The 17,071-nt window shown below is 45.7% G+C and overlaps 1 protein-coding gene across 1 annotated transcript; it reads left to right on the top strand.

Moving 5' to 3' along the window:
- Nucleotides 1–238: 238 nt before the first annotated feature.
- On the top strand, nt 239–16,481 carry Sec13 (SEC13 homolog, nuclear pore and COPII component). The gene is made up of 9 exons (XM_006994690.4): nt 239–993; nt 3,807–3,851; nt 5,877–5,992; nt 7,566–7,717; nt 8,108–8,241; nt 13,362–13,495; nt 13,852–13,975; nt 14,643–14,789; nt 16,075–16,481. The coding sequence occupies exons 1-9, from the start codon at nt 991–993 to the stop codon at nt 16,186–16,188; spliced, it is 969 nt and encodes a 322-aa protein (XP_006994752.1). The 5' UTR covers nt 239–990; the 3' UTR covers nt 16,189–16,481.
- Nucleotides 16,482–17,071: the final 590 nt, after the last annotated feature.

Genomic DNA, 17,071 nt, shown 5'->3' with positions numbered 1-17,071 from the left:
CACCGTGGTGGGAGGGCAGGGATATAATATAAGGCTGCCACTCTCCTGGCCCCTCTCCAAAACCCCTTCACATTCCTTGAGTTTTGGCATTTGCTGGTAGCTATCTCCAACCAGGGTTTTTAATCCCAGTTTCAACATAGGACCAGAAGGGATTTTGACTTTGCTGGGGTAGGGGTGGGGCGTGGAGGTTCCATCCTGGACCACCTGGCTTCTTAAGATCTGAAGTGGGTGGGAGGATGGGACCATATGCATTAGAGGAGCTGTCCTTCAGCGCAGCATCCTTACAGTGCTTGTGTAGAAAACCAAAAGGTAGGGGGAAGGGGCTAGGGGTCTCAAGTTGCCTTCTCTTGGAGCAGTCAGTTCCAGGGATTAGAGACTCTGGTTTGCTGTCCCTGAAGAAAGTCGGTGCACTAACGGTTGGGGACACTGGAGATTTGGGGCGGGGGTGGAGGGGCGTCCTGGACTCCCGACAGGACTTCCAGGGTTCCTCATGGGCCAGATTCATGGGATCCCAGGGGATCCCTGTGGAAGTCTGGGGTCTCTTAAGTCATCGGCCCTATAGCAAGGCCGTCCTGCGGAAGACCTAACAAAGTACTAACCCAGTCTACTCGCGAAATTAATCACTACAATGTTCGTGATAAAATCCAGAGGTACCTAGAACCCACAGAATAGGAGGTTGAAGCTGTAATCACTCATCATTTATGCATTAAAGCTTGGTCTAGGTAGAAAATCCGTTAGTGACAGTTTTAGATTATAAAATCCTGTGATTAGGGTCGCCATAGCAACCAGAGCCCCACGAACGGCCAAAAATAAGGGCGGAGCCGAGGGAGGGCGGGACGCGGGTTCCAGAAGAGGCGGAACCTTTGTATGAGTCGAATGTGTTGCTGACCGGAAGCTCCTGGGTGACGGCCTGCCGGCTGCGGGCCGGCGCCGGAAGTGAAGCGTTTGGAGCTGCCACGTCTGAGGCCGTGAGTCGCCGCTGCAACAGCTATGGTGAGTGTTGCGGTCCCGGCGGCAGTCGTGACCTCCGGGCTACCGAGCCCCCCCTCCACCTCTTCAAGATTTGCGTGTCTTGCCTCTGTGGGTTTCAGAGTGGGAGTTTTTGGCAAGGCCGCCAGGCCTTCCGGAACTCAGAGGCCCGGGCTGCTGTGGCATCTCCTGCCCATCTCGTGTCTTGTCCTCCGTAACTGGAAAAAAAAAAAAAGCCAAAGCTATCATAGGAGCTGCTGTCTACCGAGCCCTTAGTACGTTCCCACCATTGCTCACATCCTCTGCCTGAAGGTAGCCCGCCGAGCCGGCGCTGCTATCATCAACGTTTGAGCTGGGCGTAGCAAAGCTGAGGTCCAAATCCTCCTAACCGTTCGGTCCTGCCACTTACTACCTCAGCAAAAGTGGTGGCGGGACCAGTTGTTTAGACACAGGGCTCCCAGGTGTGATAGGCCTTTCGGGAAACTGACCAGAGGCCTAGCTGGATGGCTCTAGTCTAGGACATCGTCCCGGATTTTTTTTTAACTTCCGAGGTATCTGCAGTGTATCTTCAGTGCCCCCTGAGTCGCTGAGTGAATGAATGAGAATCAGTCGCTGGAAGTCTTAGACTTGGTTGGCACAGTGATGCAAGGAGCTTCCTCCCTCTTCTGTTGGCCTTTGACTCTTCTGTTGCTGAGTTGGAGACTCTTCAGCTGGTTATGGAACTCATTCTAAATGTGTAACTGGTGTGATTCTGATGAGCTGAGTTGTTTTGAGTGCTGTTTCGTACTGTGTTCCAGTAAACCCCTAAGTGCTGGGTGCTGCAGAGGGCAGCTGCGAGAACTTTTTAACACATAGCATCCCAAAGTGTGGATCACAACCCATGGCTGCTGAGGGAAAATGGGCAGAAAGAAACGCCAGCTCTCAAAGGTCCTTTGGGTCACCGACATCAAATTACTTTTCCCTCAGCCAGTCTGGATTGTGGGGATTCTTGAGAACACCACCCACCTTGTATTGATGTGTGTTGGGGCAGGGGTGGAGGGTGTGGGAGCCAGGTTTGGTAGTATAGACCATAGGCTGAGTGTTTGAGGTTTGTAGATAGGGTTTATTCCCAGCAGTGTGGTTTTGGCAAGGGTTTTCTCTTCACTGGCTCTTAAGTTGTTTAGTCTTTATTGGCTGTAATTGACTGCTCCGGGAGCCTCTCAATTCCAAGGGAAAATGTCAGTGTCTGCAAACAAGTGCAATTCCTCTTCCTCTAGTCTTTGCAAACAAACCCTCAAGCGCACTTTTTAAAGCACTTGGAATTCTCAAGAAAACCTGTACTTACTCTGTGTGCCTTACTGAATGCCTTGCTCTCATGCTCTCTCAAGGCCTACCTTTCTGAAAAGTAGCCCTAAAATTCTTGCTCCACCTTGCTGAGCCTCCTGAGTTTTAAGGTCCTGCACCACATGCCTTGAAGAGTCAGGCTTTGTAACTGCTAAGTTTGCACTGGGAAAGGTGACGTGGGAGATGGTGATAAATGTCCACCTCAAATGATAGCCACCTTTTCAGTTTCCTTTTCTCTTCCAAGAATTAAATAGTGGTTGAGCCCAAAAGAGGTATATTTTTGTTCATTTATTAATTCAATGAAAAGTTACTGAGTTTCTTCTGTCTGTAAAACATTGTGCTAAAAAATTTTAAAGAAATTCAAAACTGAGGGATATAATGGCACGTGCCTTTAATCCCAGCACTCAGGAGGCAGAGGCAGATGAATCTTAGTTTGTGGCCAGCCTGTTCTACAGGCCATCTAGAGTTCTAGGCCATCTAGAACTATGTATTAAGACAAATAGAGAATGTGTCAAAGCTGTAGATAGTTGGAGCCTACATTCTCCAGCAGAGAAGTAGTATAAAGTACTGTAGCTGTTCAAGGCTTTTTTTTTTTTTTTTGTGTGTGTGTGTGTGTGTGTGTGTGTGTGTGTGTGTGTGTATATATATATATATATATATATATATATATATATATATATATATATATATATATAGAGAGAGAGAGAGAGAGAGAGAGAGAGAGAGAGAGTGTGTCTAGCTAGTTGGGGAATCAAGGGAGGCTGATTAAAAAAAAATGGGGAAACCATTGATGCACATCATGGCCGTTTTCTACCTCTACAGACTATCAAACCTGGGTCCTATTAAGGTCAAAGTCTAGGCAGTCCAGAGAGTAACCTTAGAAGCAACTCAAAGCAGGTCCTGGTCTGAAACTTTCTGGACCATCCGAAGCTCTTGTAATGCAGAAAGGGAATGTGAACTCTGCACCTGCTTGGTCCCACTTCACCTTTGAGAGCTGCCAGGCCTGCTTTCCAGGCTCACTGACCTCAAGTTCTCAGACTGTCTATGCCCGTGGGATCCTTTTCTGCTTGGATTATATCTTCTCCCTGGTTCTCATCACTTAAGGCAGCTATATGTCCCCCTCATCATGGGCTCCTCCTGTCCACACAAACCACAGTATGGCTGATCTGGCCTACTGCAGGTTACTTCGAGCTTCTCTGAGGCAAGACCTGTCATTCACACTCCTGTCCGTCCACAGTCCTTCGCATGGTACTCAATTCAAAGAAGGCCCTTAGCTGGAAATGCACATATGTTATCCAGCATTTAGGAGGCTGAGGCAAGAGAAGCCTGAGTTCAAGACCAGACAGAATTACATAATGAGAGCCAGAAAAAGAAAGTATTTACAGAATGAGTATGTCAGTGAATGAATGAGTGAGTGAACAGATCCCCCTAAGAACTTTAGAGGCAACTGGTGCTTTACTGAGATGACTGTTGTAGCTGCTGTCAATGAATTCACAGAATGTCTCTGGTTCTAGGTGTCAGTAATCAACACCGTGGACACCTCTCATGAGGACATGATTGTAAGTATCCATTCATCCTTTCTCCTGGGCCTGGACATGGGCATTCTCCATGGGAGTTCAGACCGTGTAGTGGTTCCCAGCAGGCCATAGCCTCCAAGGTTTCCTTGTTCTCCCACATGACCTCTGAGTTGGCAGGGCTTTGACAGTGGCTTGTCTTTGCTATGAGAAACTGGTTCTGTTGTGCAGCTCAGACCCTCCACCACAGTCCCTGCTCTGAGAGTCAGGCTGAGTTGGGGGCAGAGGTCTCACCATCAGCTTCCCCACCAGTCTTCCTGCCAGGCCACTTCTCAGCTCCACTGAAAGGGAGTTAAATGAGGGAGAGTAGGAAGTCAGGGGCAGCCACAGTGAACGCCTAGGGCAGAGGCAGATGGGCCTCTACCCCAGAGAGTAGGCCACACCAGACCCTTGGGCCTCAAGTCATTACTCATTCCTCAGGCTAACACAGGGCACAGTGTAGTGCTGCTGGGGAAGGTCCAGAGGTTAAAGTCTCAGACAGAAAAGTCGAGCCTGCTTCCTGAAGCCAAACAATGCAGGCAGCCTTCGAGTGGGGCCTGGGCCTGGTAGTCTCAGCCTTTTCTCTGAAGTTCCTGACCTCCCAGCCTGACTACTGACACTTGTTTGGGGGTTCTGATGCAAAATTGTGCATGTTACTTGTTCTGGTCATGAGCAGTCTAGCTGTGAGACCACATACATGGCTGGAGCTGGCGTGAGCCCAAGGGCAAGAAGATCCAATCTAGACACACTTGCCAGTGTCCCACCTTGGTTTCCTCCTGGGGACCAGATGAGGTAGTATAGTAATTAAAATATTTACATGCTCACAAAGTTTGTCATCAGACCCTGAGTATTTTCATTCAGGACCTTGTTAAGTCTTCAAGGACCGACCCTTGAAGCCAGAGCTCTCCTTAGCCCCTTTGAAAGATAAGGAAACGGAAGGTTAAAGGTTAAAGCTAATTTTTCAAAGGTTGTACAACAGATAAGCTAAAGAAAGAACTTTCACCCCAGGTACTATGCCTTCCTTCCCAGTATGATAGAACTCTGCTGAAAAGGCTTTGAAATGGACCTGCAGCTTGCCTACCAGTAGAGCAAGGCCTAACAGCAGATAGATGACCTTCCAGAGGAATGTTTTCCTTGAGTAGACAGTTCCATATAGCACCTTCTTTGAAAGGTTATAACTGCTCCAGATAACAGCTGACTATTGCTGAAACCTGCAGGGTGGGACAGATAGGAAAGTAGCGACCACTTAGATAGGTGAGCCAGCCAACAGGGGACTGGTGTGGAAGGAGACCATACAACATGCTGCAAAAATAGGCCCAGAACTGGGGCGGCAGTCAGCCCTAACTCCAGGTATCCAGTCAGTGTCGAAGTTGGTTCCTGAGCAGTGGGAGCAATGATACTTAAGGCATTGCTTCCCATGGGTGTAGAATCTGGAGTACTAGACACACTGTTAGGAAGAAGGTCCCCAGACTATGCAGGACTTTGGTGCAGTGAGAGGACCACATGTCTGTATGGAACCCTGTATCCAGGCCCACAGTGCCTCAGAGAGGTGCTTCATGGTGCCTGAAGTATTCTGAGGCCTGCTCTCAATCATTATTCGTGGGGTCTGGGGCTAAGCTGAGCCTCAGGTTGTCTTCCCCAATAGTCCATGGAGCCTGTGATCAGGACAGGACCTGAAAGGAGGCAGAGGACAGCTAAGTCAGTTTTTCCTTCTGTACTCACTCACAGAACAGGGCTAAAAGGAGAACATGAAGAATCTGGAACAACCAGCTCAATATGGCAGGAAAGGGATAATACCAACATTCTAGCTTCTTGTCCATGAGGTGATGATTCTTTGAGACTGAGTTTGAGTAGATTCTGGTATATACTAGGTCTGACTGGTTCACCTACCTGTCCTATAGGTTCCTCAGCTGTCCTCCCCTTGCAACATGATGCACAGATAGGAGTTTGGGTAGATTCTGGTCTATACTGGGTCTGGCTGGGGCTTCCCCCACCTATCCTGAAGGCTTCCCCCATTGTCCTCCCTTGCAGCATGATGCCCAGATGGACTATTATGGCACCCGCCTAGCAACCTGCTCCTCGGACAGGTCGGTCAAAATCTTTGATGTGCGAAATGGAGGGCAGATCCTCATTGCAGACCTCAGAGGGTAAGTGTAAACAAGCCTGAAGAAGGTCTCAGGGTAGCTGGAATCTCAGGCCTGGGGGAAAGGATGAAAGCACAAATCCAGGGCAGTCCCAGAGTGCATTCAGCAATGAGGATGCTTAGAGCCCAGACTCCTGTATCCTTAGCAGAAGTGCAGGTAAGGGCACAGGTGCATTCAGGTATGAGCCCTAGCTCTACCACCAGGATACCTGGGCAAGTGAGGCACTCTGCATCTTGGAGCCCTCCTCCACTTAATCCCAGATGGGCTAATCCTGTCTCCATCCAGGGCCCATCCTCAGTATATTTGTGATATGGGCAACCACTGCCATGTTGAGAAGCAATGAACACTACTACCATCCTATACGTATTTAGCCATTTGACCTGAAGTATCACTTAGTAAGTATGATCACGAGATAAACTGACTTGGGGCACCTGTGCAGGCTCGTAGGTAGCAGGCAGAGAACAGCTTTGTGGAGCTCTCTCCTACCAATGGGTTCTGGGGATTGAACTCAGGTGTTCCGGCTTACACAGCAAGTGCTTTACCCACTGGGCCATCTCACTGGGCCCGTAAGACAGACTTAATTCATCCTGTTGTTCCGCCTGTTTGTCTATGGCAGATGGCCAGGGAGTATGACAGATGTTTGCTCTTCTCTTTCCTACTAACAACCCTTGAGGTCTTGGCTTACTTTCGTGCTCATATCTCCACTTTCCATCAGAGCCTTTCACATAGTGTAGGTTCCTAACCTAGGATATCTGGTTCTGCAAGGGTTCTGCAAATTGAACCCAAGGTTTGGCCAACTGGGACAGGGAAAACAATTACATTGTTAGCATGACTCTGAATTTACCATTTCCTTCTATTTTGGATGTAGCTGCAAACTCCAGTAATGACTACAGTTCCTGTCACTTTGTCACCAAGAAAAGTCTGTTTTCATCTTACATGTAACTGTCTAAGAATTCCATTTGTGCTCATTATGACTTTGAAATTATATGCCGGGCGGTGGTGGCGCACGCCTTTAATCCCAGAACTCGGGAGGCAGAGATAGGTGGGTCTTTGTGAGTTCGAGGACAGCCTGGTCTACAGAGTAAGATCCAGGAAAGGCACAAAGCTACACAGAGAAACCCTGTCTCGAAAAACCAAAAAAAAAAAAAAACAAAAAAAAAAAAAAACTGAAATTATAGAGATTGTTAAACCTGCCACTTGGTACTTGGTTTTGGCAAAGAGGCAATTTGGTGTTTTAGTAACTCATTCCAAGATATGGAGTTTTTATTTTAAACTTAGTAGAATGCAGACCAAATTTAGGTATAGTGGCACATACCTTTCTCCTAGCATTTGGGAGGCAGAGGACAGCTAAGTCAGTTTTACCTCCTGTACCCATTCATAGAACAGGACTGGAAGGAGCGCATGAAGAAGGGTCTGGAACAACCAGCTCAATATGGTTTGTTTGGTCCCTTTCAGAAGAGAAGACCCCAACTCAAAAAATTAAGACAGCAAGAACATTCTGTTGTCTCTTCAGAGGGGAGGTGGCATTGTGGGTCCCCTGACCCTCTGAGCAGCCTCTGACCCCTTCCCTTTGCAGACATGAGGGACCAGTATGGCAAGTAGCCTGGGCCCACCCCATGTATGGCAATATCCTGGCTTCCTGTTCCTATGACCGGAAAGTCATTATCTGGAAGGAGGAAAATGGCACTTGGGAGAAGACTCATGAGCATTCAGGACATGACTCCTCAGGTATGTGGAATTAGGAAGTGAGGAGGAGGATCCTGTGGGTGGGAAGGGCCTCTGTTCTGGACTCCTCCTAGGCTCCCTTCCCTTGCTGTTGTCCATCCTTTGGACACTGGTGGCTTTCCCACTAGTCTGTCCACAGCTGAGGTCAGTCCCCAAGACGAATGCCAACCCAGAGAAAGGTTTATCAAGAACAGTGAGGCTTCCCAAGATAGCCTTGAATCTCAGGGTGCCCCTCCTCCTTGTTTTGTGAAGACAGGCTTAGGAAATGCTGTTAGGTGTTAATTTTTCCTTATTTGGCCAAACGTCAACTGGCAATCCCTGTGGGTTGTCTAAGAATTTAGTGAAATAGTAGCTGTATGATGACAGTGTGCTCACTGTGCCTCCTTTCCACAGTGAACTCTGTATGCTGGGCCCCTCACGACTATGGCCTGATTTTGGCCTGTGGGAGCTCGGATGGGGCCATCTCCCTACTGACCTATACAGGGGAAGGCCAGTGGGAAGTGAAGAAGATTAACAACGCTCACACGGTGAGTCCAGACCCTGCTTTCTGCATGGAGAAGAGCTCAGTTTCTGTGCTGAAGTCTTCTGTGCTTCCAGGAGGAGACTGAGTGACCCTGCTGAGCAGTGGCTGGGAGGGGTTATAGGTGAGAGACTGCTGGAGCCTCTTTACTCTGAGGGTCAGCAGCTGTACCAGCCTTCTCAGTCCAAGGCAGTGGTGGCACTGACTTTTCCTAGCAAGCCCTCAGGTTGGGGACAGAAGTGTGCGGGCACACTTAACCTTGCTATGGAAGCCTCAGGCTGACATGCACTGGGGGCTCCCAACGGTGGTGTTTTGAAGAATGGCCTAGAGATCTAGTTCCCTGTGCTTTCTAGTCCTTGGACCTTAAAGTTGAAATAGTCCAGAAAGCATTGTGAGAAGTGGAAACTCACATTCTTTGAGCCCCTAACTGGATGTCTTGTAATTCTCAAAAACATTTGTACATGAAAGAACAAACTAGCAATATTCATTTCCAGGGTTTGTGTACCATAGCATGTGTCAAACCCTCATTCATTTTCCTGTCTGATAATGGGCATTTTCAATTTTTAATTAGTAAGTGTTGATATGAACATTTATGGATATGTTTTTGTATCTCTTGTTTCTAATTCATATATATATATATGTATATGTATATGTATATATTATATATACATATATATGTGTGTGTGTAAAATAGCTGGGTCATCTGGCAATTTCATGTTTATCTTTTTGCTTTTTCTATTAGTATATATTCATTATGTAAAATTACAAGTTTGGACATTTTCATACATGCATACCATATAGTTTGATCATATTCACCTTGTTACCCTCTCTTCTCCCAATGGTCCACTTCTTCTTCCCAAATAATACCTTGTCTATTATCATGTCTTGGTTTGGTTTTTTTTTTTTTTCAAGACAGGGCTTCTCTGTGTAGCGCTGGCTGTCCTAGACCAGGCTGGCCTTAAACTCGGAGATCCATCTGCCTCTTCCTCCAGTGCCGAGACTAAAGGCATGTGCCACCACTGCCCAGCTGTCTTGGGTTTTGTTTGTTTTATGTCTGTATTCCATATATGAGAGGAAATATGTGGTAGTTGTCTTTCTGAGTTAAGCTTATTTCATTTAACGTGATCTCTAGTTCCACTCATTTTCCTGCAAATGAAATAATTTCATTCTTCCATGGCAGAATGAAGCTCCATTGCATATCTAGGCCCCATTTTCTTTGATCAGTTTAGTTTCTCTGGTGGTGTACACAGGGCTGGCTCCAGTTCTTAGCTGCTGTGAATAGTGCAGCAGTACATGCCAGAAGTAGTAGAGCAGGATCCTGTTAGATTTCTGTAGTGGCTGCACTAATTTACGTACCCCCACCTGCCCTCACCATTGCTGCAAGCACTGTGTAAGCATTCTTTCTCCCACCTCATCTACCCTGGGGTTTGCTGTTTTCTTGATGGCTGCTTTGCCTAAGGAGATGTGGAGTCAGTGCGTTTTCATTTATATTTCTTGAGAAACTAGACAAACATTATTTCATGTATTATTGGCATTTATACTGATTATTTTGAGAACTGCTCAGTTTATCTGCCATTTGTTGATTGAATTATTTGAATCTTTCACAGCAAGTGCTCTTATCCACTAAGCCATCCCCTACCCCTTACACAGCTTTAAATATTATTACTGTTTTATCACCTTGGCATTTTCCCTAGTCGTGGAAAGTTTCTTCTGCTGTCATTCCTATTTGCAGTTTAGATCCATCTTACACTTTTGTTGTTTTGTTTTCGAGACAGGGTTTCTCTGTGTAGTTTTGGTGCCTGTTCTGGATCTTACTCTGTAGCCCAGGCTGGCCTCAAACTCAGAGATCCACCTGGCTCTGCCTCCTGAGTGCTGGGATTAAAGGCCTGTAACACCACTGCTGGCCATCTTACACTTTTATCCATTGCTTTTTTTGGATATAGTAATTTTTTTTTTTGCTGTGATTACATTGGATATCTTTTACTGCCTTTAGTTTTGATCTTAACTCCTCCTACCCCATGAATTCTTCGATTTAATCTCTTGATCATATCCCAGAATTCATGAAAGTTGGTTACACTTAATTTTTCTTTATTGATGTCTATTTGAGCTGGTATGCTTTCCACTGTTTTTATATTTTTATTTATTGGTTCCTCATATTCACCACTTGTGTTTTTGTTTTTGTTTTTTTTAAATATGTTTCCTTGAAGAATCTCTACCTATATTGCAGTTTCTTTTTGGTGTTGCTGACTTTCTTATCCGTGTCTTAAAGTGATTTGCTCTGGTCTTTTCCTTATATTTATCATACTATTTGTTTTTGTTTTGTTTTACTTTTCTAACACCTTGGGAGACATCATTAGGTCGAGCTCTATTTTTTTTAAAAGATTGATTTTAGTGTGTGTATACACACATAAGTGAGTATGGTGCCTTTGGAGGATGTAGTCGCTGGTTCCCTGGATCTAGAGTTGTGTTTTGTTTGGATACGGGGTCTCACTCGGTACTAAGTTCCCTCTTTGTACTGCTTTTACTATTTCTTCCATCTGTGTACTAGTTAAGCATTGTATGCTTTTGGTATGTTTCCATTGACATTTATTTAAGAAATTTTCTCAAGCCAGGTGATGGTGGTGCATGTATTTAATTCCAGCATTTGGAAAGTGGCAGGTAGATCTCCAAGTGTGAGGTCAGCCTGGTCTACAGAGTGACAGCTAGGGCTACACACAGGACATCCCTCCCCCCCAAAAAAGAAATTTTCTATTTCCCACTTAATTTCTTTAATGACTTATTGTTCAAAACTATGTATAATCTCTATATTAGTTATATTTCTCCTTTCTGTGGCAAAACCCTGACCAAAGCAACTCAAGAAAGGAAAGTTTTTTTTTTTTTTTACTTCTAGTGTGGTGGTAGCCTGTCATGATAGAGGAAGGCAGGGCAGCAAGAGGCAAGCTGGTGAGGCAGTTTGTCGCAGTACATCCACAGTCAGAAAGCAGAGACAGATGAACGCTGGTGTTCAGTCCAGGATCCTAAGCCCTTGGGATGGTGCTGCCTACATTCAGTTGAATGTTCTGGATATGTCCTCACAGACATGCGCAGCCGTTTGCTTCCTAGGCGATTCTAAATCCAATCAAGTTGATGGTGAAGGTTAACCATTCTAGTCTTCATGTGTTTGTATGATCTCTGCAGTTTCTCTTGCTGTTGACTTCCATTTTTCTTCTGTTTTGATCAGAAATATGCAACTTATTATTTCAGATTTTTGAATTTACTAACACTATGTATCTGGGGCTCTTTTTAGTATTTGTCTTACAACTGTATACTCTTAAACTCAGTGCATATATATTGACAACCATTATCTTCATATCAATTGATCGTGTGACTTTCATTGTATCTTATTGCTTTGTCTGCAAACAGTAAGTCTTTGTCAAGTCTGTTTTGTCAGGTACACTATTACTGCCTGATTTCGATTCTGTTTGCTTGGTTTCTCAGCCTTTCGTTTTTAATGTGTTTGTCTCTGCTGCTGAGGTGAGTTACATCCAGCATATTGTTGATTCTTGTTCTAAGTCAGTCTGTTTCTTTATGTTTGTATAATGTAGTATATGCATGTGTACATGTTCATATACATGTGAAGGCAGGAGGTCAATGTCTGATGTCTTCCTCCATCACTGTCCATCTTATTTGTTCAGTCTCTCACTGGACCCAAAGCTCACTAATTTGGCTGGACTATCTAGCCAGTGAGTGTCAGGGATCTTCCTGTCTCTGCCCCCCTAGTGCTACAAGTGTGCAAGTGCACATCATCATATCTGTTTTATTGTTGTTTGTTTTAGTTTTTTTAAGACAGGGTTTCTCTATATAGCCCTAGCTGTCCTGGAACTCGCTCTTTAGACCTCAAACTCAGAGATCCCCCTGCTGCTGCCTCCAGAGTGCTGGGGATTAAAGACATGCACCACCATGCCAGACCATGCTCTTTTTTTTTTTTTTTCAGAGACAGGATTTCTCTGTGTAGCTTTGCGCCTTTCCTGGAACTCACTCTGTAGTCCAGGCTGGCCTCGAACTCACAGAGATCCGCCTGGCTCTGCCTCCCAAGTGCTGGGATTAAAGGTGTGCACCACCACCACCTGGCCCATGCCTGTTTTTAAATGTGTGTTCTGGAAGGCCAAATCAGGTTTTCATTCTTTGTGGCAAGTACTTTACTTACTGAACCACCTTCCCAGACCTAGTCCATGTCTTTTTACTGGTGAACTGAGATAATTTACATTGGGAAACTGAGATAGGGAGGAAGGAAGCTCAAGGCCAGCCAAGGCTACATAGCTAGGACCCTGCCACCAAACAAACAAAAAAAAAAGAAATTAAATATGTAAGCCAAGATCAGAGTTACCATAAGTCATTATTTGGTCATCTAGTTGTTCTGACTCCTCTTTGATGGTGCTGTCTCTAGCTCATCTTTGTATTAATGTGTTTGTTAGTTTGTTTGTGTTTCTCCTTTGCATGTGTACTTTTCTAATAGGATTTATTCTTTCATATGCTCTGAGAGTAATCTTTCTTCCCTCTGTGGTACAGGACTCTTCCCCCCACCATTCATAAGTCTAATTTTATGGCCAATTCCCTTAGATTATGCTCTTACCAGAAGCTCTTCATTTCTCCTTTGAGTCTACACTGTAAATGTTTTCTTTGAGGACTTGAAATGCCATCCTCTGCTCTCTTGGCCCTTAGGGTTTTGGCTGAAAAATCTGTTGGTCTCATAGTTTGCCTTTAGGGCTAATCCCTACTTTGAGAATGTGTCTTGTTAGTGATATCTTGTGCAGGTTTATATATAGGCCCAGGGTTGGCATCAGGTGTCTTTCCATATTGCTCTTCACATTTTATTTGAGATAGGATCTCTTAATGAATCGGAAATGCATGGATTTGGCTGGGCTAGTTGGCTAGTGACCTTAAGGAATGTGCCTGACTCTTGTCCCTTTATCCTGCCTCCCATGCTGTTACTACAAGAACATGTCAGTGCCTAATTCTTGTTCATCACATTATTTGTGTGCTGTAACCCAAGTCCTGACAACTAGAAGAGGGAAATCACCAGGATTCCATGGGATACTTGCCACTGCTGTGCAAGAGTGCAGCCTCACCATAGGTTCCCCTCCACAGATCGGCTGTAACGCTGTCAGTTGGGCTCCTGCTGTTGTGCCTGGCAGCCTCATAGACCAACCATCAGGACAGAAGCCCAATTACATCAAGAAGTTTGCATCAGGTGGCTGTGACAACCTCATCAAGCTGTGGAGGTCAGTGAGTTGTGTGGACATCTCCTGGAGCACTTCTGCTCTGCCTGCCATTGCTCAGCCACACTCTATAAGCAGCAAGGTCACCTTTCTCCCTGTCAGTAACAGTATACTGTTTTCAGTCTGTTAGGACATCCTTTTTAAAACAAACACCTTTCTCTTTTTCTAAGCACTTTTAGTATTCCCCAACCTTGGGAGCTATGGTGGAAAGGGCATTTTCTGGGCACTTGATGGACAACAGTGAGCTAAGTAGAATTCCACTCATTATTCTCATGGAAGAGAACATGAAAGGTGGACTACCCACCCAGGGTGGAGATGCCTGCTTGCCACTGCATTCCCTGCTCTGGTTTCCTCTGTAGGGAGGAGGAAGATGGCCAGTGGAAGGAGGAGCAGAAGCTAGAAGCACACAGCGACTGGGTTCGAGACGTTGCCTGGGCCCCCTCCATTGGCTTGCCCACCAGCACCATTGCCAGCTGCTCTCAGGTCAGCCCCGATCTCATGAGAGCAGCCCATGTCCTCAGCCTTGATTCCTTCCAATGTCAAAAGAGGGGAGTCCTTCAGAGGGAGGAGGGAGGGCAGCAGGTATCTTTACACCTGAGCAGAGACCAGGAGCATGTAGGACCAGTGTACAGTGAGATGGGTCAGAAGTAGCGTGAGAATTAATCCCAAACTTGGAGCCAAGTTCAGGTCCCTCCTGACCCTCATGTAGGAGGGATGGAGGTACCCAAACTTTTAGTACCTTGGGTTCATATATCTAGTCACCCTTCCCAGATACCGGCAGCTCTTATTTCCTGTCAACCACTGGGATGAAAGGTAAGAGGCAAGACCTTTAGGCCCATTAGAGTGTTTTTATTGGAAGTTGTTCTTATTTGTTTCACATACCCCCTGTTTCTGAGCTTGGTTTAAAAGATAGCTGTCCCTGTTCAGATGAGAAAGACTAGCCAGGCAGGGAGAAAAATATCCGTAGCAATGACCTGTTCATCCATAAAACCACAGAATCCAGTGCCCCTGGTCTATTGTGAGATGTGTAGAGTACACAGATAAGAAGCAGGACAGTGGAACAGACTGTTTAGCTGCCTGTCTGCAGGTCCAGATGGCTGTCCCTGCGGAGAATGCTTAATCCTCCATCTCCTGATGTGTCTTTCCCTAGGACGGTCGAGTGTTTATTTGGACCTGTGATGATGCTTCAGGCAATATGTGGTCACCCAAACTCCTGCACAAGTTCAACGACGTTGTGTGGCATGTGAGCTGGTCCATCACAGCAAACATCCTGGCCGTGTCAGGTGGAGACAATAAGGTATAGCCCATTTCCTGAGCAGTGAGCATACAGGCTATAATTTATTTATATGATTTTTCACTTGCTGGCATGTATAGTAGTGGTCCCACCTACTCAGAGGTGGATCTAAATTACATCTCAGTCTCTCAACCTTTTGGGGTACTGTGTACGCAGAAAAGGAGGTGATGTGTAGGGGTTGCATAGCTACAGTGTAGCCTGAGCTCTGCAAGGAGAGCATTGAGCTGTCCAGGATGTCGATGGGCCTCTTTCCTAAGAATCAGGATAGACCACAGGATAGACATACTACCTATGTCTCTACCTCTTGCTTTTGCTTTGATCCAAGTGGACACTGGAAAGACCAACACTGGACAGAGAAAGGAGAATAGGGAACACCTTCTGCCTTAAAGCATAGCTTCTCTGTAGAGGTTAGGAGCGCTTCCATACTTTCTGTAACTGTGGTAAAATATGTATTTTTTTTTTAAACTATTGTAATGACTTTTAAGTGCTTTGTGTTGACACTATGCAACTGATCTCCAGAACTCTTAAGCTTGTAAAACAAGCTCGGTACCTATTAACTAGCTCCATTCACTACCCACTTTCTGTCCTTTCATGACTGGCTTATTTTATTTAGCATAATGGCTTCCCTTTATAAAGCTAATACATAAACAACATTATTTAATGCTAAGAGTATGAGTGAAGAAACTTTTTTTCCCCCACACCTCTACAGGTAGCCTTTTCTGCTCTGTAGTAGTTCCAGAACAGACTTGCAGGCCCCATATCAAAGGATAGCTTTACTTCTACCTACCAGAGTCAGGACCTGGTGTTTAAATTGGCATTCCTGAGGCATTTTATGGCTGGCTTATCTGCCTGCCTTCTAAGGCCGTTCCTCACCCTGTGTGTGAAATAAAAATCCTATTTCTGTGACAGGTGTAGGTGAGCTGCACAAGGTGATGTACTTCTGAGGAGCCATAGAATAGTGTTGTCACAACAGTCACTCAGCTGTTTCTCTGCAAGGGCACCTCACATAATAGTTACGTCTTGTCTAACTTGTGCTGTTAAACACAAGCAGCCCAACCCTGGCCTGCTCTTAGCCACACACGTCCTCTCTCACTGTCACTCTGTTTAGAGCAGCTTCCCAGGTGAGCTATTCCTACTGTGCTCTGTAACATGAGTTAGTCCTTCCCCTGCACTTTGAGCAAGTGTAGTGGGAGGTACATGCTTTTCCACAGCCTGTGTCACACTGGGGATGAGGCTGGAGAGCAGCACAAACGGGTGCACACCTGTGACTTTGTATGCTAACTTGCAGGTGACCCTGTGGAAAGAGTCGGTGGATGGACAGTGGGTGTGCATCAGTGATGTCAACAAAGGCCAGGGTTCTGTGTCAACCTCCATCACAGAGGGCCAACAGAATGAGCAGTGACAACACAGACGGCCTGGTCTTCTTGTTTCCAGGACTGCCTATTCTGGATCAACGTCCAAATAACTGGGAAGAAGGGTCCCAACACTACCAAGATTCCATACCCAAAGAGTGCCCACAGATGGAAACTGGGTGCTCACCTGCCTTACTGGGATTCCATGTTTAGTAATTTAATGTCCAGCTGAGAGTATTCATGTTAGGAACAAATGACTATTATTTTTAAATATTTTTGGCCATTTTTAACTATCTTTTGGTTCAGGCTGTTTCCAAGCTAATAAAATCATATTGCATAGAAACTTTGCTGTGTCATCCCACACAGTGTATCTACCCAAACTGGGCTGCTGTGAGCACCTGTGTAAGCTATATTCCAGGCTGGGCCTGCAAGGGCAGTAGCCCCTTTTGGGTATACTTACTCCATGGGATGGGGATTGATGACTTCTGCCCTAAAGAATGGGTATGAGATGCCAACACACATCCGTATGTCAGGCAAGGAATGTTAACCCAGAGCATTCAAACATAAGGCTATGGTGGGAAACCATGGTTCTGGTCCTAAACAACCTTAAGCTAGGTACCACCTCCCAGCAGAGGTCCTGAAACCTTCACCTGAACCAGCAGTCACAACAGTAGCTACTGTCTACCACCTGCTGCTTGAGTAGCCTTCACACGGTATTTCAGGTAAGCAATATGGCAGAGGAGATAGGCTTATCCACTTGCTAAGGAGAAAGCCAGGATTAGAGTTCCAGCCCACCTCACCCCAAACTTATCCACTGTAGAACCAAAGAGGGGGTGTTGTTAGTCCTCAGCCAGGATATATGTTTCACACCAAACCTTTACATAGATACCAAGTTCACCTCAGGAGAACTGCAGAGCCCCATCTATCCTTTTA

Source organism: Peromyscus maniculatus, chromosome 3 (assembly GCF_049852395.1).
Source record: "Peromyscus maniculatus bairdii isolate BWxNUB_F1_BW_parent chromosome 3, HU_Pman_BW_mat_3.1, whole genome shotgun sequence".
In the NCBI taxonomy this organism is placed as follows: Eukaryota; Metazoa; Chordata; class Mammalia; order Rodentia; family Cricetidae; genus Peromyscus; species Peromyscus maniculatus.
The sequence above is the reverse complement of the archived record's forward strand: the minus strand, read 5'-3'. Positions and strand labels throughout refer to the sequence as shown.

What these genes read in the sequence shown, in the direction of transcription:
- Sec13 (XM_006994690.4), top strand. An exon ending in AGATTAACAACGCTCACACG is followed by an intron (nt 8,242 to 13,361) that starts GTGAGTCCAGAC and finishes TCCCCTCCACAG; the next exon opens with ATCGGCTGTAACGCTGTCAG. An exon ending in TGTCAGGTGGAGACAATAAG is followed by an intron (nt 14,790 to 16,074) that starts GTATAGCCCATT and finishes GCTAACTTGCAG; the next exon opens with GTGACCCTGTGGAAAGAGTC.